This window comes from Xenopus laevis, chromosome 9_10S, assembly GCF_017654675.1.
Source record: "Xenopus laevis strain J_2021 chromosome 9_10S, Xenopus_laevis_v10.1, whole genome shotgun sequence".
In the NCBI taxonomy this organism is placed as follows: Eukaryota; Metazoa; Chordata; class Amphibia; order Anura; family Pipidae; genus Xenopus; species Xenopus laevis.
Genome location: NC_054388.1, coordinates 2,937,050 through 2,958,303, shown reverse-complemented (window position 1 = coordinate 2,958,303; position 21,254 = coordinate 2,937,050). Strand labels below are relative to the sequence as shown.

At 43.6% G+C, this 21,254-nt stretch overlaps 1 protein-coding gene across 4 annotated transcripts; it reads right to left on the bottom strand.

Annotated features, from left to right (window-relative positions):
- Window positions 1–2,477: 2,477 nt before the first annotated feature.
- nfe2l1.S (nuclear factor, erythroid 2 like 1 S homeolog) lies at window positions 2,478–14,773 on the bottom strand. 4 transcript variants are annotated; one of them, NM_001086544.1, is given in 7 exon segments: window positions 2,478–4,382; window positions 4,384–5,645; window positions 5,811–5,969; window positions 6,055–6,129; window positions 6,216–6,398; window positions 9,519–10,045; window positions 14,314–14,364. In NM_001086544.1, coding segments are annotated over 5 exon segments (2,156 nt in total). In that variant the 5' UTR covers window positions 9,996–10,045; window positions 14,314–14,364; the 3' UTR covers window positions 2,478–4,382.
- Window positions 14,774–21,254: the final 6,481 nt, after the last annotated feature.

Sequence of the window (21,254 nt, the reverse complement as noted above, 5' to 3'; positions counted from 1 at the left end):
TTATCACTCATGTATTATAAGGGATAATGTACCCCTACTGTAAATGATAAGGATATTAGAAGTCACTGAGGGGTTGTTCTGTGACCATATAAAGACACAAGGCTGCAGGCTGAGTTATACAGGGAACTCTGAGTATCACTCATGTATTATAAGGGATAATGTACCCCCTACTGTAAATGATAAGGATATTAGAAGTCACTGAGGGGTTGTTCTGTGACCATATAAAGACACAAGGCTGCAGGCTGAGTTATACAGGGAACTCTGAGTATCACTCATGTATTATAAGGGATAATGTACCCCCTACTGTAAATGATAAGGATATTAGAAGTCACTGAGGGGTTCTGTGACCATATAAAGACACAAGGCTGCAGGCTGAGTTATACAGGAACTCTGAGTATCACTCATGTATTATAAGGGATAATGTACCCCCTACTGTAAATGATAAGGATATTAGAAGTCACTGAGGGGTTGTTCTGTGACCATATAAAGGCACAAGGCTGCAGGCTGAGTTATACAGGGAACTCTGAGTATCACTCATGTATTATAAGGGATAATGTACCCCCTACTGTAAATGATAAGGATATTAGAAAATATGTGTTCCCACTTACACATTAACCTCTTGATGAATGAGTGGCATTTATCAGAGGTGGTAGAGAAGCCCAGTGGGGGGGGGGGTACATCTGAATCCTGATACCCAGGAAGCACTCGCTGTATTTAAGGCTGTGGAATTCCCTGCATTGCAATGACTGGTGTAGCGGAGCACTAGGTATTTTCCTCTTATTAATAACCTCACATCCAAGAAATAGGAGTGTGTTTGCGTTTGCTTTGTGTTTCTGCACCCTCTGCACTCCAGTCACTTTATCTAATCCCACAGAAGTAATCTCACACAAACTCCTGGTTACATTTCCATTCAATGCACGAGGGAATGTTGGGGGATTTTCCTGGGGTTAAACATTTAACTGGAACAAACGTGTGCAAACATGGAGATGTGTTTCAGTTTCACCATGAACAGCCTATAGTGTAAATAGCTACCGAGACATATTTGAAGCACCTGCACAATAAGGCATGTAGGGTGCAGGGAGTTGGAGTGCTTCCTGTTTCGGTCATTAAAGGAGAAGTAAAGTGTAAAATAGAATAAGGCTAGAAATGCTGTATTTTGTGTACTAAACATAAACATGAACTTACTGTACCACAAGCCTAATCAAACTAATGATTTATGCTTTCAAAGTTGGCCACAGGGGGTCGCCATCTTGTAACTTTGTTATACATCTTTGCAAGACCAAGACTGTGCACATGCTCAGTGTGATCTGGGCTGCTTAGGGATCGACATAAATGATCAAAACAGCACAAGTCAAATAATATCTGCCAGAAGCCGATACAACAAGACTGATTAATAATCAGAATATACAGACTGCACTGGGTCCTGTTGTCATGTAATCTAATGTGGATTTTATAGTTTTTGTATTGTTTAATACAAACTTTATCCAACTCTGCAGAACCAGTGGCTGCAGCAAAATAATCCTCCAAATAGAATTATATTTAAATCTGGCTCCATGATCTTTGTCCCTGCAGCTGGAGTTGGAAACAGTAAAGGGGATGTAAAGGCAAAAATAAAATCAAATACTAATCTCTACACAGTTGCTGACTGCTCTACAGTGAAACAAACAAAGCTGCTTGAGTTCTGCATGGCTGGGAAGTAAGGCGGGGGGCTCCCCCTGCTGTTCATAAGTATGATTGTTTCCCTGCAGAGCAGTTAGGGACCGTTTGACAATTCTTATTCACAGCAGTAAATGAAGGGAGAATTTTACTGCATACAGTCAGGTTTCTTCTAAAAACGGTACACAATTCAATTTAATTAAAGTATATTTATTTTTTATTAAAAAAAGTAAAAATGGGATCTTATTTTTTTGCCTTTACATGCCCTTTAAATATTTAAAGGGGTTGCAAGGGAAATAATGGCACCTTGTTTCTTTAAAATTAAATGAAAGTGTAACTTTGCTCTTCTGAGCAATTTTGCAGTGTATAATGAATGATTCTCATTGTAATTGATAGGATACGTTGGATAAGTTAAATTGTACTTACAGATCAGAAGTTTTTTCTTGTTGCTGCCGGGATCACGGTCTAGGAGAGAACGGAATATGCTGGTGGTGTCCCCAGTCTGCACGTGCTCCTTCCCTGGGGAGTGGTTTCAAAAGTACATGTACTCAGATGTGGGTGCAGAGGCCACCCTCCATTTTTCAGATTATGACATGAAACCCTGAATGCCCAGCTCAAAGCTGTCCAATCGCCAAGTCTTCATTTTTATTCTATCCAACCCACGAACATGCAGCTTAACCAATAATGGGCACACTAACTGGATCAGAACCCCCCCCTAGTCATGTGACTTTTGAGCACCGGCCAATTAAAGACGGGAGCCTCAATCCCCCCGCCCACATCTTACTAACAGAATAAAGACAAAGCTGCAGAGAGTAAGAGAATATTTTATAATCTGTTTATTCCTCAAAAACGTTTGCTTTAATTTCTTGTTTTGGGGACAAAGATCAAATCTTATAACAATGCTGAACAAGTTCCGGGATGACACTTATGGAACGTGCATATTTCCATCACTCAGAAGAAGAAAAGAAACAATAAAACAGCAAAACCTCAAAGCCAGTCGTTCTCCATGTCAGTAATTGGGCCTCGCTGGAACAATGGCAGAGCAATATTTGCCATCAGCCAATTTTACATGGGTTGCTATGACAACAGAACATTCGCTCCTTTTAACCCCCCCCCCCCCTAATGTTTAATTGGTGATAATAGCTCACTTTAAGGGTAAGGGCACACAGGCAGATTAGTCGCCCCAGCAACAAATCTCTTCATTGTGGCAACTAATCTACCCGACCTGCCTTCCCACCGGCTAGAATGAAAAATCGCCAGCGGGATGCCACTCGCAGCACTTCGTTTTCCAAAGGTGCCCAAAGTTGCCTCCTTCCCTAAACTGTGGGATTTGCCAAGCTTTGAGATAAGGGATGTCTGGGACAGTTAAGTTGTTTTACAATCTGCTCCTCCTCAACCAAAAAGTAGAAGTGTTTTCTTTTTATTGAAATAAGAAAAAGCCCAACACATATCTTAATTGAAACAACAGGCAAAACGTGCGTTTATCACCAGCCCTAATGTTAAGAGGAGGGTACACTTCCCCTTTAAACCTTACGTTCAGCACCCAAGCCAGTTATTCTATAGGGACTTTAGCCTCAATATGAGACATTTTAGTCACTCAAATGATATTTACACTCAAGGGGGCAGAGAAGAGACACACATATTCCAACATACTCTATCAAACAACCTCCCCAGCAATGTCTAAACCCAAATATTAAAGCTTCTTCTGCCAGAAAGCAGTTCTGACTTTGTTACAGCTGTAGATTCTTATAACACTAAAGCAAAATCTTGGGCCTATACTGGTATATCTCAAGGACTGACACGGAGATGGACGGCTCCAAATCTTAACAGATTTCTTCTACTCTATCAAATGTGGTGGGGAAGGATTCATTTAATCAATACTGTTGTTTCTTCAATAAATACACTTCCTGCTACTAGCATTTATAGTACAACACACCATCTTTTCTACTACACGGGATCTCGTGAAGACACAAAGCCTTGAGCAACACGTTGTTGTTGTTGGTGGGCTGTTACACTGTGCCGGGCAGTTGAAGGACGTGGCCAAAAAACACTGGATGATGTTGGGGAACTTTTATGAGGAAGTAAATGACCCTTTTACTCACTTTAGACAAATATGGAGGATCCATGGACACCAACTCCCCCCCCAAAAAACCGTCCCCTCTCAATTGCATTTAACTTACACTGGTGTTCTTCTGGTAGATCTCTCAGCACTAATAGTGAGAGAACACTATGCCCTGCAGGACAAAGCATCCGGTATGTTCCTTATAACTGGCAGCATATAAAACCCTACTGCCCACCTGCTCCTCAGGATCTCTGTACAGTAACACTGACCCATCCAGGGCACCGTACCCCAGGTCTCTGCTCAGTGACTCTATGGGGTACCACCTGCTCCTTCTCATGCAACATGACACTTCAGTCCCTGACGCACAGCTGACTACATTTCAGACAAGTTTTAGGATCAAGAATAAAAAAAGAAAACTACTTTTTTTTTTTTTTATAACCCTCCCTTTGTCGGTTTCGTAAGCTTTGCAATTCCTGGGCCGGACAGGCCTCCTTCTCATTTCTGGTCAGATGGGCTACACAGCCCTTGATATATTGACTTAGGAGACCTCTTCTTGGTCACTCACCGGGGTCAATCTTGTGTGAAAGGTTTGATAGAGGCCTGAATGAAAGCACAGCCCACACCCCCTGTCCTGTAATTTTCCTAAAGTCAAATACAGACCCCCTCACTTCCTCCGATCCTTCCTCTCAGCCCTGCGGCCCTGTTGCCCGTCAGCATTGCGAGGAGTGAGTATTACGCTGCCGTTGCTTGTGTAGTGCAAGGCATATTGCTGGGGAGAATATGGACGGCCATTCTGGTCTCTCAATTGGCTAAACACTTCCTGATACAGATGCTCTACTTCCTGTTTCATTCTCTGCAAGGATCTCAAGTTTTCTCCTTTCTCACGAAGCTGCGAGTTCCGTTCACGATTAAGGTGTTTCACTTCTTGCTCCAGGTTCAAAATTGTATCCAACTTTCTCTTGCGGCAGTTTTGAGCTGCCATTTTGTTCTTGCCTCTCCTGCGAATGTCCCTTATCAAACAAAGCTGTGCCTCGCTTAACTGGTACTTGGCAAGCAAGTCGTTAAACTCCTCCACAGGCAGGTTAATGATCTTGTCATTAGTGAATGGAATCTTCATAGCCTTGGCCCTCTGTTCATCACGACCAGCCTGTCGGTCTAGAAAACCTGCCTGTCTCCGGCTGTTCTTCTCCACTATTGGCTGCATTTCCTCTGGCTCCTCGGGAGCCATATTGTATGTGTGATTGTGCCCAACATGCTCCAGGAAAGGCAGGTGTCTGAATCGACTGGGATCCTGGGAGCTCATCCGACAGAACTTGCTGTATTGTGGTTGATAACCACTGGCTCCTTCAGACTCCTCTAGCTCAATCATTTCAGAATCAGAGCTGTAACCCACTGCTCCCTCTTCAGAGAATGAAGAGGATGAAGAGGATGATGAGCAGGAGGAAGAGGTGGAAGATTCAGATCCACTTGGAGACAAAGGGCTGTGATGAGAATCCAGGGACAGGCCAGAATCTGAATCCAGTTCTTCCTGGAGCTGTGAAGCCTGAACCTGACTGAAACCTTCTTCAAGGGCTAGCTCCATCAAGCTGATTTCATCCAGCAGAGCTTCATCCAGAAGCCCAGAAAGAGTGTCCGGCATGGTGGTAGGGGATGTGATGTTTCCTGTATTGTTCAGCTGTGACGGGAAGAGGAGTCCAGTCAGATTAGTAAAGCCAAAAGTTGAGTTTAGGTCAGTGGAATTGTGGGAAGAGAGTTGTGGCACGGGGGACTCAGGAGTGGAGAAAGGCTCTAGGGTGGGAGTGAAAAGGGAAGACGTATTGTGAGAGCAGCCTGAGAGAGAAGCCTGATCCAGATTCACATCCTGCTGAAGTGGTGGATCCAAACTCAGATACAAGGGATCCTCAGCGGAGCTATCCACTTCCATTGCCTGAGAATACAGAAATAGCACAAGAGATCAATAACTGCACTGCGGAAAGGAAAAGCCAAAGTGGAGAGTAAGACAAGTGCAAAATGTCCTGAATTTATATTCACTTTGCCATGCTAAGTTGTAAGAAGTGACAATCAAAATTTCAAAAATGGCTGGTGGTGATACCTGCATATCCACGAGAGACATTAGGTCCTGCCATTGTTGCTCCAGATCCAAAGTGCCACTCATGTCTGCTAGTAAAGGGGACAATAGGAGGTCTGTTCTGTTAGACACCACAGGGCATTGCTCAGCATCCACAAGAGCAGAGGTGTCAGATGCAGGAAACTAGAGGACCAAAGAGAAAGTTATTAGACAGAGGAGGCCCAAGGCACAAAACCAGCAGAGGCTCAGGGAGTGCAGAGCAACTCACCTCAGGAGAGTCACCAAAAGGAAAAGTTACATCCAGGAGACTCAGACATTCCTCCAAGGAGAGATCAGTCTGATCCTGTGAGGACAAGGACACTCAGCTCTGCACTCAGACACAGCGAGGTCACTACTACTACTACTACTACTACTACTACACACACTTACCTGACGTATACTCTCCCCGGTCTCTCCATCCACCTGCACGGCAGCCTCCAGGGGCTCTGCGCCATCTCTTAAGGGCTCCCACACCTCCTCGTTTTCATTCTGCTGTTGCCGATTCTCAAAATCTTCACGGCCGACACCCAAGTCAATATCCTGGCGCCACAATATATCAATCAGGTCAATATCCTAGCAGAAAAAAAAAACACAACTTAAGAGTAGAAATAGAAAGTAATTGCCATATAGAAAGAACGACAGTTGTCACATAACTTACAGCATGTGGGAAATGACTCAGATATTGAATTACGGTATAAATTCCAATGTTGCTTTATGTTTCGCGTTTTGCATTTTCTAAGGGCGCGTCGCGCTTCAGCTCACCGACTGTCAGTGAAACCCGAGGCAAGAAACCAACAGGCAGCAGCAGAGTGTGGTTAGAGGAATATTCTATTACTGCCTGGACCTTTCACTTTCTAAATTAATGAATTGCTCACATTGGAGGGAGATTAGTGCCTACCCAAAGGGGAAACTAACAGGATGCAATTTTTCCCTAATCCAACCGCCCACAAGGGAGATATGTGCGTGGCACCTGAACTATATAGAAGTATTACAAAGAACAGTCATGAAAACAATGTATGCCACACTTATTTGTGGAAAATACAACATATACTTTCTGCTCTATCATGAAACACTAAGGGGCCGATTCAGAAAAGGTCGTTATTCCTTAACGCACTGTTTTGTGCGTTATTTAAGGAACGATTCATCAGAGTATTTTCTCATGCGTTAATAGACATATTGAAGCGTTAATTCTACATTTCTGCACAGCGTTATTCTAATTGCATTGCTATACTTATAGAATTAATCCTAACGCATTATTCACGAACATCTTTTAAGCGATAAAAGCATAAAATAGTGCGATAATTACTATGAAATTTTAACACCTCCTAGGAGTAGGCGTTACTAAACAACATCAGATGGATTAATAGAGGAAGATGTATGAGGAGCTGTAGGGCAGCATTTAAAGACCTTTATGAGGAACTGGAGCCTTACCTACAGCCATTAACACATTTTCATGATACCTTGGGCAGGTCCAGAATTAACTGCGTTCTGTGTCATGGAATTCTATTAAGTTTCCCAGGGAAAGGAATGAGTAGAATACTGTAAAAAGAGACTTCTACTCTGCCAGTGGCACCCCAAATGTCTTCAGTGCTATAGATTGCAGTAATAACGTGTGACTGTATTAAACGCCCCCAAAATATCACATGCTATAAAATACCGCACACAATTCAGCTAAAATGAATGTAAAAATATCACTTGTTATGTTAGACAAGTAGACTTTTAGTGAATCGATCGCTAAAGCTGGCCATAGATTTTTAAAAGATCAGATCTTGATCGTGAGACCACGATCTTTTCAGAACGATCGTACGAATTTACCATCAACTAAAAAGACCAATTTGGCAGGAAAACAAAGGGGAGCTGCCTGCTTGGCCCTGCAAACATAGATACATTGCACTGGGACCCACAAAGATTTTTTGACCTGGCCGATCAATTTCCTGACAGATGTCGGCCGAAAAATCGGAAGATGTACAATCGTTCGAATCCCACTAACCGCATGATAATTTCGAAGGATTGGCCGGACTTCGCTAAAATCGGTCGTTCGGCAAGAAGAATCGTCGCGTCTATGGGGAGCCTAATTCTAAAAATATAAGGGATAACATTTTTACGCCATGCTATAAATAACACTTTATCGACCTTTAGTGAATCGACCCCTAAGTCTTTAAAACCTGGTGGATAGACGATACCGACATGCTTCATCAGTGTTATCGTACTTCTTCAATAGAATATTGAGATCTTTTATACCACAGAAGCTCTACATTCCCTTACAAGTGTATACTTACTGCTATATTATTTTCCTGATAAAAACAAAGGCCACACGGTAACTGCTTTTCATTATAAATAGCATTGCCAGTGTCTGCCTAAAAGACAGAATCCCAGAGTGATCCCTTCCTCCCATGAATGATGCAGGACCTGTGCAGCTCCCAAGGTCAGGCTCATTGTCGCATCTCATTTCCTGCAACAGCTGCACGGTGTTTGGGATGCATGGGTGGAATTCTAATAGAACCTCAACTGGTTTGCACCTACAGGGGGACAAGAGCTCCCCATATCTGAACCCTAACACAGCTTGTAGTGTTAGATATACAGTTCTATATACACACACACAATATGTTAGAGACTGCTAATCGGTGCTGTGTCTGAAGTCACATTCCTAGCCTATAAGCATACGAGCCAAGCCTAAGAAGAAGTATTTACAGACTTATTTTAAGATGTGAGTGGGCAGTTACCCTGCCTTGTTTCCGTAAAGCAAGTGCTTGCATATAAACAAAGTCATAGGACTGTCCCTGTCTCCATGTCAGGCTTTTGCTCCCCAGTGGATATATAAACAGGTTATATGACTGTTCCTGCCTGAGCCACAGTATTGTGTGAGCCCAGACCTGATCTCACACACACACCTGTCCCCACTTGTCATATAGTGAGAGTAATAGCAGCTGTATTCCTCAACATTTGAGGGGTTGTGCATCTCTAAGTTAACTTTAAGTATGTAGAGAGTGATATTCTGATACAAAAAATCAATTGCAAATCATTATTTGTGGTTTTTGACTTACTTAGCTTTTTATTCAGCAGCTTTCCCAGTTTGCAATTTCAGCAATCTGGTTGCTAGGATCAGAAATACCCTAGCAACCATGCATTGAGATGAATAAGAGACTGGAATATGAATAGGAGAGGCCTGAATAGACAGATGAGGAATAAAAAGCAGCGATAATACATTTGTAGCCTTACAGAGCATTTGTTTTTTTTATAGATGGGGTCAGTGACTGGAAAGAATCAGAAGAAGGAAGGCAAATAATTCAAAAACTATAAGAAAGAAAAAAGTAAGACCAGTTGAAAAGTTACTTAGAATTAGCCATTATATAACATACTAAAAGTTAATTCAAAGGTGAACCACTGCAGGGACCACAAGCAACGCACAGCTTAGTAGGCATTTGATTCAAAATTGCAGATAACAGGCAAATTTAAAAAAAAAAACAAAAAAAAATGCACCTCTATAAATAAGATCTGAAAAGTGCTCTGGGATAATCCATAAAAAAAAAAAAACAAGAGCTCCTTTTGTAACATAGCTCCCCAAGCAGAGCCAAGCTCCTAGAGATGAAGAGAGTTGTAGTTCTTGTCCAGCTGAAATGGCAAAGTTTCCTTGTCCTACTCATTGCATTCAGTTCTTCAATATCCACATTATAATTGCACATAAACACTTACCTCCTTGCTCAAATCTGAACTTCCAGGCTGAGCAGTTGCCCCCAGTTCCTCTAGTCCTTGCCCGTCACGATTTGGTTCTGATCCAGAGCTGGTGAGATCCTGTGGGCTGTCTGAGGGACGACTGGAACCAGTCTGAGACACAGATCCCTCAGTTTCCCTGTGCACTAGCCACGCATCGACTTCTGTGCTGGGCACGGTCAGGCGGTCGAGGGCTCGCACACAGCCCAGCAGTCTCCTGGATGTGAAGAACTGGTCCAGATCGACACTTTTGGGATGTACCCCATAGCCATCGGAAGTGCCTCTCAGGCTGTGGAACTGGGTCTGGGTGTAGGCCGAGGTAGGTCCTAGAATAATCTCATGCAAAGGGGGCAGATGGGAAGGCAGGTAAGAATCCAGGTCCAAACGTACACCCATCAGGCTTAGCAGAATGGTGAACTGAATCAGACCCTCAGTGAGATACTTCTTCAGAGACAGCATGTCTGGGAGCCCCGAAGAAGCAGGGACCCCCAAAAACACACAATCTTTACCTAAAACAAAATGACAAGATAGTTAGGCAACACATAATTCTTAAAGGGGTCGTTCACCTTCCAACACTTTTTTCGGTTCAGTTGGTTTCAGATTGTTCACCAGAAATAAAGACTTTTTCCAATTACTTTCTATTCTCTATATGTGACAGTTCTTCTGAAACTGAAGTGTAAAGTCTAATTTTTCACCTTCTAAAGCAGCTCTGGGAAGAGGGGGTCGCCGACCCTCTGAACTATGCTAAATTGATACATTTAGTTGATACATTTGTACGGTTTGTCCCTGCTGAGCAGAATTCCCGAGTTTCATTACAGGCAGCTGTTAGACTTGATACAATAGTTGCTAATACTCCAGAGATACTGCTGAGAAATGGATCAACTAAATGCAGCAACTAAATGTAGCAACTAAATGTATCAACTAAATGCAGAAACTAAATGTAGCAAATTTGAGACAGGGACATTGAATTTTAAACTTAAATTTTGGAAAAACAGTATAAAATAAAAGATGGAAAGTAACTGAAAAAGTCTATTTCTGGTGAACAATCTGAAAACAACTGAAAAAAAGTGTGTTTGGAAGGTGAACATCCCCTTTAAACCTCTTCCAAACCCCGCCCTCTGCCCTAGAACATAAATAACCGTCCTCTGGACACTCGCAAATGATTTCCACACTGGGGGAAGTAAACAAGTCTATGGGAAACAATATCTTTCTCGTGTAGCCTGGTATTGTTATTCTTAAGCACCCACATCACTGCCATTGTTTATATTCAAGAAAAAAAGTCCCTTTTCTTTTATACACCCCACCTGCAATCAACAATTGTTTGCTATTAAAGGGGTGATTCACCTTTAAGTTAACCTTTAGTATGCTGCAGAATGGCTAATTCTAAGCAACTTTTAAATTGGTCTTCATTATTTATCTTTTTATAGTTTTTTTAATGATTTGCCTTCTTCTCCTGACTCTTACCAGCTTATAAGGCAACAACATTTATTGTTATTGTTCCTTTTTATTACTCAACTTTCTATTCAGGCCTCTCCTATTCATATTCCAGTCTCTTATTCAAATCAGTGCATGGTTGCTAGGGGCATTTGCATTCTGGCAACCAGACTTCTGAAATTGCGAACTGGAGAGCTGCTGAATAAAAAGCTAAATAAGTCAAAAACCACCATTAATAAAAAATGCAAATTGTCTCAGAATATCCCTCTCTACATCATACTAACAGTTAATGTAAAGGTGAAGAAACTCTTTAATAGTATATTATTACTTTTAATGTGCCTAGAGAGTATCTGTATTGTATCCACCTAGGAGTTTCATGATCTGCCTTATAGTCTTACAACCTTCAAATTCCTGACACCCATGTCTGAAGCAGCGGTTTTAAATATATCCCACAACGTCGTCCATTTGTTGTTCTCTTTTCAGCTTTTAGGCCCCAATGCAAAAATGACTAATTCTGCTTAATTGAAATTCCCGGCATCCCACAAGAAGCCAGCCATACGATAAAGTGAGTTCTAGTAGTTATTAAAATGTTATAGTACCAAAGGCTTATTTTATTATCTGTCTGGATAGTCCTATTCGAATGCATTGTAGAGTATAAGTCACCTTGCACACAATTATCCTATTGACAGTCCAATGTCCTTGCACCGTATTGGATTAATCCAATCATCACACAGCACCCTCTTCCTTTGTATGCAAGCGGCCAATCCGGTCAGCCTTACAGATGTAGAGAACAACAGTAAATATGGGGTACGTTACCACTGCACTCTCTAATGTTTCATGTGGCCTTGGCTACTAAATAATAATTGGTTAATCCTCTTATTGTCATATAACTGCAAAGCTAAACGATGCATGCTTGTGGCTCTCTCTATCCCCTGGCACCCCAAAATCTCTTTCTTTTATGATCTCTCCACACATGCAGACATGGTCCTAGAGCCCCCTACATGTCAATGAATGCAGAGGCGTTTGCTATTAAAAGGAATTCTTCACCTCTGAGATAACTGTTAGAAGGATGTAGAGAGCGATATTTTAAGGCAATTTGCAATTGGTTTTCATTTTTTCTTATTTAAGAATTTTGAGTTATTTCACTTTTTATTAAACAGCTCTTCAATTTGTATTTTAAGCAACCTGGTAGCTAGAGTCCACATTCCCCTAGCAACCATGCACTGATTTGAATAAGAGACTGGTATATGAATAGGAAAGGCCTGAATAGAAAGATGAGGAATAAAAAGTAGCAATAACAATACAGTTGCAGCCTTACAGAGCATTTGTTTTTTTTTAGATGGGGTCAGCGACGCCCACTTGAAAGCTGCAAAGAGTCAAAAGGCAAATAATTATACAACTATAAAAAATAAATAATGAAGAACAATTGGAAGATTGTTTAGAATTGGCCATTCTATAACATACTAAATGTTACCTTAAAGGTGAACCAGCCCTTTAAGTCAGAGTCACAGAGAGGATAAATGCCACAGGAGATTATCACTTACATTCCAGTGCCACAGAGGCCCGACAACACTTCTAAACTGGTCTCTTGTTGTCCGAAGCAACAAACATACACACAGCTGACTGATTAGAACATTCTCCTTTATCTACAGTACTCACGATGGAAGAGGATTCACACACATCACTTAATCTACGTGTTACGACAGGTGAGCAGTTCCCAAGCAGAAAGCCACACCTGGTACATGTTGTAGCCCTCCCGCAATTTGCCAATCTCTCCGCACCAGTTAAGATGCCCATAGAAGTGCGGATTTTACCTTTGTATCAATGAACGAGCCGACATCGCAATCTTGCCACCTGTCACTAACCATTCAGATTTAATAAAGTAATAAAAGAACAAACCAGACGATGTGCTGCCCGACAGCAATTGTAGAAAGGTTTTGTCTGACAGATAGAAGTGACAGTCACCCATTGATATGGTCAGATAGGCAACACATGCAGAGAGATCATCGTTAAGGTGGCCATACACGGAGAGATCCGCTCGTTTGGCGATGTCGCCAAACGAGCAGATCTCCCCCCGATATGCCCACCTTGAGGTGGGCAATATCGGGCTGATCCGATCGTGGGCTCTCCTAACGATGCCTAATGGGCGGTCGGATCGCGGGACCACATCAACGAACAGATGCGGCCACGATCCGACGGGCTATTTCGTCCCATCCGATCGAAAGTCGGCCAGATCTCGATAAGGGAAGCCCGTCGGGGGGGACCCCATACACAATAAACTGCCGACTCTATCTGTCGGCAGCTTTTATCAGCCCGTGTATGCCCATCTTTAGCTGACAGAAATCTTCTAACCCATCGACTAAACAACCGATCCCCCATGGTAAAGGCCGTACACTGAGATCCGCTCGTTAGGCGAAGTCGCCGAATGAGCCGATATCTCCTCCGATATGCCCACCTTGAGGTGGGCGATATCAGGCTGATCCGATCATGGGCCCCGGGGCCCAAAAATCGGATCATAACGAAGAGTAAATGGGCGGTCACATCAATGCACAGATGCAGCCACGATCTGACGGGATTTTAACCCTGCCAATCGACATCTGTCTGACTTTCGGGCAGGTATTGATCAGGGAAGCCCAGGTCTGGACTGAGATTCAACATAGGCCCTGGCATTTCAGGTAAACAGAGGCCCAAACAGCCCCCACCAGCCCAATAAATAGTGACTGTCTATGGGACCTTACAGCAGCCCCTCTGGCATTTGCCAGAACCCACAGATTGCCAGTCTGGGCCTGGAGGGCCCCAAACACTGGCCAATAAATTGCAGATTCGGTCTGTCGGCAGCTTTTAACGGCCTGTGTCTGGCCCAGCTTAAGAAAAGGGTAGGGACGATCCAGGGCACTGATCCAGGCTTGGGTTTGTTTATCCTTAACCCAATAGGCCTATTATTGATGGGACACAATGTGACTGATGTGATGATACAGTGGGTGGAAGGAGAGTCTCTAGGCAACACTCCAGCCCATGCCAGGAAGGAACATGGCGGCAGCAAGTCATGGGAACCAATAGAAATGTGAGGGGTCCCATTGCGAGTTAAAGTGAAAGGGACTTGTCCGTGTTTGTGAAGCTTGGGGACGTAGAGGCTGCTGGGCTACAACTCCCTGCAATCTCCAGTGTGTAAAGAAGGGCTGAAGCCTGCAGGGAGTTGCAGTCTGATAACAAATAATCTCCCGCCCAATTATCATGAAGGAAAGGACAACTGCCCTCACTACTGTCTGTTATTACCTCACGGGGTCCCTCACAGTCACAGGAGGACTCCGTAGAAGGCGCACCCTATCCCCCCGGTACACACCCGCTTCTCTTACGCTCTCCTCGTGTCAGTACCGCCCGTGGGTCTCCAAGCTCCAGACTCTCACTTCCGCATCATCCGGCAACACTGAAAGCCAACGGCATCAGCCAATCAGAAGGCAGGAAGTACTGAGCCCATCAACGACAGCCAATAGCGAATAGACTATAACTCCGAAAGCCAATAGGACGAGTGGAGAAAAGGACGTCACCATCGTGTCTCTGTCACGCAGTTAGCCAATAGCGCGCCAGCAGGCTGAGTTACTTGCGGTTACATCACCCGCTGCCGCCAGGAAGCCAAGGTTAGAGTCCGGCTCGACTCCTCAGCCAACTTCCTGCTGTATCCGCTGTGCAGCTCGCACACAAACCATGTCTGGCCCCTGAATGAAACCTCACGGGGTGACAGAGAGGCCGGAAAATAAGCCGGTTTGGGCCTCGCAGTGACTTGCAAAAAAGAATGCGTCTTGCGTCACACGTTCTGGAAGGTTCCGTGCGTCTGACGTCGACGCAGGTCCATAACAAAAGCCGTTGCGCAATGGAGGCGGCGGCACGTGGTTCCGATGTCATTTCTGAATGCGTGTTTGTCAGCTGACACGTGACTGACACTTTATTGTCCTATTATTAGGGTCATAGATTATTGGCCCCTCCTCTAATAGCCACACCCTGCGCTGCTCACATTCACTTATGATAAAACCTACAGAGGGATATTCTCAGACTATTTGCAATTGGTCTTTTTTTTTTTTTTTTTTTTGCAAGTTCAGCCATCTGGTTGTTATGGTCTGAATCCCCCTAGCAACCATGCACTCGTTCAATTGAGACACAGGAATGGAAACATGAGTAATAAAAACAATAACAATAAATTTGTTGCCTTTAAGCCACTCCTGTAGGCTGTCAGTCCATATTATAGGGGCTACCAATTATTATTTGCCAATAACATCCCATATTTTGCACCCCTAGGAACTTTTTGTAAAGCTTATGTTGCGCTCCAACTTTTTACATATGAATGTGAGTTGTGACTCACGGGTTAAAGGGTCACTTTACTTGTCCTTTATATAAAAGAAAGCAATAAACCTGCATCTAACATTCAACCTGTGTCCCTACAAGTTACATTATCCTGTATCTTCCAACTCGTGTCAGTCTGAGTGCCAGTAGGGGAGGTGCTTCTGCCAGTCAGGGCCGCCATCAGGGGGTTTTCCTATACCAGGCCCGGGCCTAAAGGGGAGCCCAGCTGTGCTGCACTTTTCAAAATAGCCGGGCCCCCTTGACAGCGCTAAAGCCTCTTCTGAAGTCCCGAACCACCGAAAAGCCTAAGTCCCAAACAGACGAAGTCCCGGAAAGCCGTAGTCCAGACCCGTGAAAAGCTGAAGTCCCTAACCACTGAAAAGCAGAAGTCCCGAACAATCGAAAAGCCGAAGTCCCAAACAGACGAAGTCCCGAAAAGCCGAAGTACCAAACAGACAAAGTCCCAAACTGCTGGAAAGCCTGTGTCCAGAACCTGCCGAAAAGCCATAGTCCAGAACCGCTACAAAGCTGAAGTGCAAACAGCCAAAGTCCCGAAAAGCTCAAGTCCCAAACAGCCGAAGTCCCGAACCACCGAAAAGCCGAAGTCCCAAACAGCCGACTCCCGAACAGCCGAAGTCCCGAACCACTAAAAAGCTGAATCCCAAACCACCGAAAAGCCGAAGTCCCAAACAGAGGAAGTCCCAAACCAATGAAAAGCCAAAGTCCCGAACCACCGAAAAGCCAAAGTCCCGAACAGACAAAGTCCCGAACCGCCGAAAAACCGAAGTCCTGAAAAGACCCAAAGCCACGAAACGAGCCGAAGTTGAAGTCCTGAAGTCCTGAAAAGATCTGAAGTCACGATAGGAGCCGAAGTTGAAGTCCTGAAGCCACGAGTTCAGTTCTACTGAATACCAATGTGTCTTTTTTTTTTAAATTGTAAGGGGTACCTGACCACCATTTTTAAAAAAGAAAAAAACTATTATGGGGGGGCCCTGGCACCACATTTTTTTTTTTTTTTTAAACTTATCTGGAAAAAAATACCGGCCTTCCTATATATTTAACTTTTTTCCCTATTAATAACATTGGGCTCAACCATCATCTTTACCAGAGAGGTGGCAACCCCAGCTGGAGAACATGGATACGGCTTTGCTCATCCTGGATGAGATCATAGTCCAGGGGTGAGAGCAGACGGAGGAGGGCTCTTAGTTAGAGGCCTGTGATTTATACATATTTATAGATATATCGGAGGGGTAACTCAATGCACATTCTCTTGTCGGGATTATTCTAGAGAGCGATAATCAGCAGGTTGTGCAGCGACTCAGCTTTAAGGAAGTGACCTCTCAAGTCTCTTGTTACAAAAAGTAGACAAATTAAAGGGAACATTTTCCCTGTTACGGGTGAGAAATGTACTTCTCATACCTGGCATGAACATTCCCCTGAGCAGTGTGAGCTTTGTCCGACACATCCAATCCAAAGTGGACCTTTCCAAAGTGTCAGTTTTAGTGCCGGGAGCAGTCATTTGCCTGGGCACATTGTATTGGCATTATTACATTTAGTATAACGATTATGTAGTTCTGCTGGATCCAAACATGTGGCCAGCTGTAGCTGGAAATCTCATAACATAGGCCCTGGTCTCAGTTGCACATCCCCAGTATAATATAGTGGAGATGTTTAGGGCATATTCGGTGTATTTTGCAAGCTATGGACATCGGCCTCTTCTTGCTGGCAGTGCACCTTTAATTTCCACAAATTCTCTGTATTGGTATTGGCATTAGGGATGCACCAAATCCACTATTTATGCAAATTAGGGGCAGGGAGGGAAATTGCATGACTTTTTGTCACAAAACAAGGAAGTAAAAAATGTTTCCCCTTCCCATCCCTAATTTTCATATGAAAATTAGGATTCTATTTGCATATGCAAATTAGGATTCTATTTGCATATGCAAATTTGCATTCTGGGTCGTTATTCGTACAAATCTTTTGCAAAAGATTTGGGGGTTTGTCCGAATCCAAAATAGTGGATTGGGTGCATCCCTACTTAGAAGCACCTGCCCCAAAACATCAGGCATAGCGTGAGCCTGGATAGAGCTCTGGTTATCCTGCCAATAACAAATGGCTGAGAAATGTCTCCTTTACTCTCTGTCTGAGTCAAACAAGTGGCCTTGTGTCAGGTGACTGGCTAAGCATGCTGGGAGTTGTAGTTCATGGCAGTTGCCTTTGCCATTCCTCGCTGCTATCCGAGCTATCCAGAATCTCTTTGGATTAGTGTCGTTATTTCTATTGTTGAAAAACACGGCCAGATGTCTCTGCAAATGAGTTTTATAATTAGAGGCTGGCACTGCACCCAAATAAAGGGGAAAAAAAGCTTTCAGACAAATGTTCATCCAATTTGCTCCAATGATGTTCGGCTGGTGGGTTCAGCGAGGCAAGTGTCAGTTTTGTGAGTGATGTCTCGGCCCACTGATTGTTACCCTGGGTGTGAGAAGCAAACCTATTGGGTCACATTGTTCCTCTTCCAAGAGAATTCTCTATATTTGCTCATCTTATGGGCCCCTACTACTCCCTGCTTTGAGCCCCTCTAGGGGGTCCGACCCTATAAATTAAAGCATGTGTTTTGAGGCTCTGAACCCTTCTGGAACTTAATACTATTTTCCCCTCAAACCAATTTGTTTCTGCTGCTGCTGCCGCTGCCACCTTTTCACCATTGCCAAACAATTCTCCAGTCTCCTGCACAGTAAAAACACATTTTATACCCGCTGATATAGTAGGGAAAGTGTGTTTGATAAGAATTCTGAGAAGAACCTTGAAAGGGCAGTACGACCCCACTAGGCAGCCTGACTGTCATCTCACTGTAATAAGGCTTCCCTAACTGCCACCTTGTATCCAGTTACAATATACCTGATCATCACCAAAAGTTATCCTCTGGCGCCATCTGCTGTTCAATCAGCATTCAGAGAATATATATATATATAGGAATATATTGGTGTCCTTTCACTGATAATAAAGAAGCTTCTATACAGTTGTAGGTCAGTGGGAATATTTCTGCATCACTATCATCTCCTCGGATCTGTCACATGTGTGTAAAGAATAAGGTTACACAACAGATACATATTGTAGGATAGAGGCATATGGGGATAGACTCTCTGTTTAACCCTCTAGTGGCCAGTCTATTTATCCATTGCATTTCTAATCTCACCAGCAGCAGAACGGTCTCCCGCTCCCGCACAGCAACCTGATCATTCCGATGAGTGACCGGAAGTTTGACTTCCTGAAACTGAGCAGAAATAGGTTAATGTACATTTCTACTCCCGAATATCTCGCTTTGCCTACACAGGCAATTGTAATGTAAAAAGTGACCAGCTCCATGTTGTAGCTCCCACCCCTCCCAGCTATAGTCATGTGATCCCACTGGTGTCTAATAAAAGGGCAGCCAAGTTTGGGAGTTTTACTTTGAAAGCAGCTAGTAAGGAATATAAAATATACAGGTTCAAGGTCCTACACGGAACAGTTGGTATAAGCTTATAGTAATGTATAACAATCCTTGCTAAAGGGTGCGCGTTTGGGGCTTAAAGGTGTGTGTGCTTTGTGCTGTTTCCTCACCTTAAAGGAGAACTAAAGCCTAACTAAAGAAGTAGGTAGAAATGTTGTACATGATGTTTTGTGCTTCTGTACCAGCCCAAGGCAACCACAGCCCTTTAGCAGTAAAGATCTGTGTCTCCAAAGATGCCCCAGTAGCTCCCCATCTTCTTTTCTGCTGATTCACTGATTCACATGCTCTGTGCTGCTGTCACTTACTGAGCTTAGGGAGCCACTCAGAATAAACAGTACACATAGAATAGAAATGTCACAATATAAGGCTGATTAGTAATTAATACACATAATTACTACATGGCAGCACAGAAACCAGTGCAATTAGCATCAGAATTGAATAATCAGCAAACCTGTAGCATCAGCTTATATTACAGCCAGGGAAGCTCATTTTCTGCTGGATAATTAGTGACGAGCCCTAAGCTTAGCTTCTCAACAGCCAATCAGAGCCCACTGAGCATGTGAGTGTCACAGACACTTTCCAAGATGGTGACCCCCTGTGACAAGTTTGAAGTCCTGGATCATTGCTGCTATTGACAAGCTCAAACTTTAACCTCATGTAATAAGTTCACTATATAAAATAGGCCATTTTTAGCCACTTTCATTTTAAGGGTTTAGTTCTCCTTTAAGTTGGAGATTAACAATCAGATCCCCCATGTTCTCTCCTCATTTCCACTATCTCTGCCAGGAAAGTGCTGGTAACCGAGTCACAGTTCCGTTACCTGCCTCATTCTGTTTAAATGTTTTTCTTGTTTTTCATATTAAACAATCAGGATTTCAAACCAAAGAACAAAAGCTATACAACGAGGCACTCCGATACAACTTGTTGTGGCTAAATGCACAGAAAGGAAAATAAAATCTAGTTTTTCATTGGCCTCCTAAACCGTTTACTAGATTACAAACGAGTAAATGAAACCAAAACCAACAACCTAACTACCGAATGACGTTGAATTATCTGCAATCCTACAACAAGGAATGGAAACGACATTTGATGGACACACCAGATTAACCACTTTATAACCGTAACAAGCCCAGAATACTTGGTTTGAAATCGATTTGGTCCCAGAATATTGACGTTCGTTTCAGTAAATCTTCTTTTCAGAGGGGTTTTTCAGATGGGGTTCTGCGGATTTAATCCTTATTGCTTCTCGCCAGCAGAGTTGAAAGGGACTGAGTCTGTTAAAGGAGGATGAATTCAGAGAGACAATTTAAGAACAATCATTTCTTTGTTATAAACAACAAAATCAGGCTGAGCAATAAAATCACTTTGGGGTTTGGGTCGCCCCTTTGGATCGAGTCCTGGAGAATACAGATGTAGTGCAAATTTTGGGCTTAATTCAATATGGAGCTTAAATTTGAGACTCAAAAACGTCTCCATGGTTAACCATACCCTGTATACATTAAGACAACTCCAAAATGAGTCTACTTTTTGTTGTTTACATTTCAGACAGAAGGGCTGTGAGTCCAAATAGGTCCTGCCATTCCAAGTACACAGAGGCCCAAACAGCCCCCTACCAGCCCACTATATGTAGGGTTGCCACCTTTACTGATAAAAAAAACGGCCGGTGGGGGGCGGGTACAAAAAGGAAGCGCCCCATGACGCAACAAGGGGCGGGGCAACACAGCGTGACGCAAAATGGGGCCGAGCAACATCGCGGCAATGTGAAGAACACTGGTAAGTTCTGCGCTAATGGGGGCAGACCGAGGTTTTTTTTTAAAGGGTAACTGCATTGCTGGTAAATTTGTAATACCAGCCCCGGCCTTGGCAGGTGTGTTACCGGCTAGGCCCGTAAAATACCAGCCGGGTGGCAACCCTAACTATATGGTAACTTTCTATGGAACCATCCAGCAGCCCCTCTGGCATTTGCCATAAACCACAGATTGCCAGTCCGGGCCTGCTAGGAGCTAGGGTTGCCACCTGGCCTAGCCGGTAAAACCCCCGCCAAGTATTGCCGGTATTACAAATTTACCGGCAATGTAGCTGCCGGTAAATTTGTAATATCCCTAACTAAAGCCCTTGGCCTGCCCCAATCTGCAGAAAATCTACCTTTTCTTCGGCGCCTGGCTAGTTGCACGCCGCCCCCTTTGACGTCTTGCCCCGCCCCTTTGACGTCACATCAAATCGCACGCCGCGACTCCGCCCTATTTGCAATCACTCCCCGTCCCCTTTGACGTCACATCCCGCCTCTTTTTACTGCCCCCAGCACCAGCCGGTGCAAATTTTATTGAAAGGTGGCAACCCTACTAGGAGCCCAAGCTCTATGTCCTTTTTATACAATTTTCCATAACCCAAGTGGACCAATTTAAAGTGTTGTACTCTCCAGTTTTCAGACACCAAGTACTTGTCATTACTGGTCT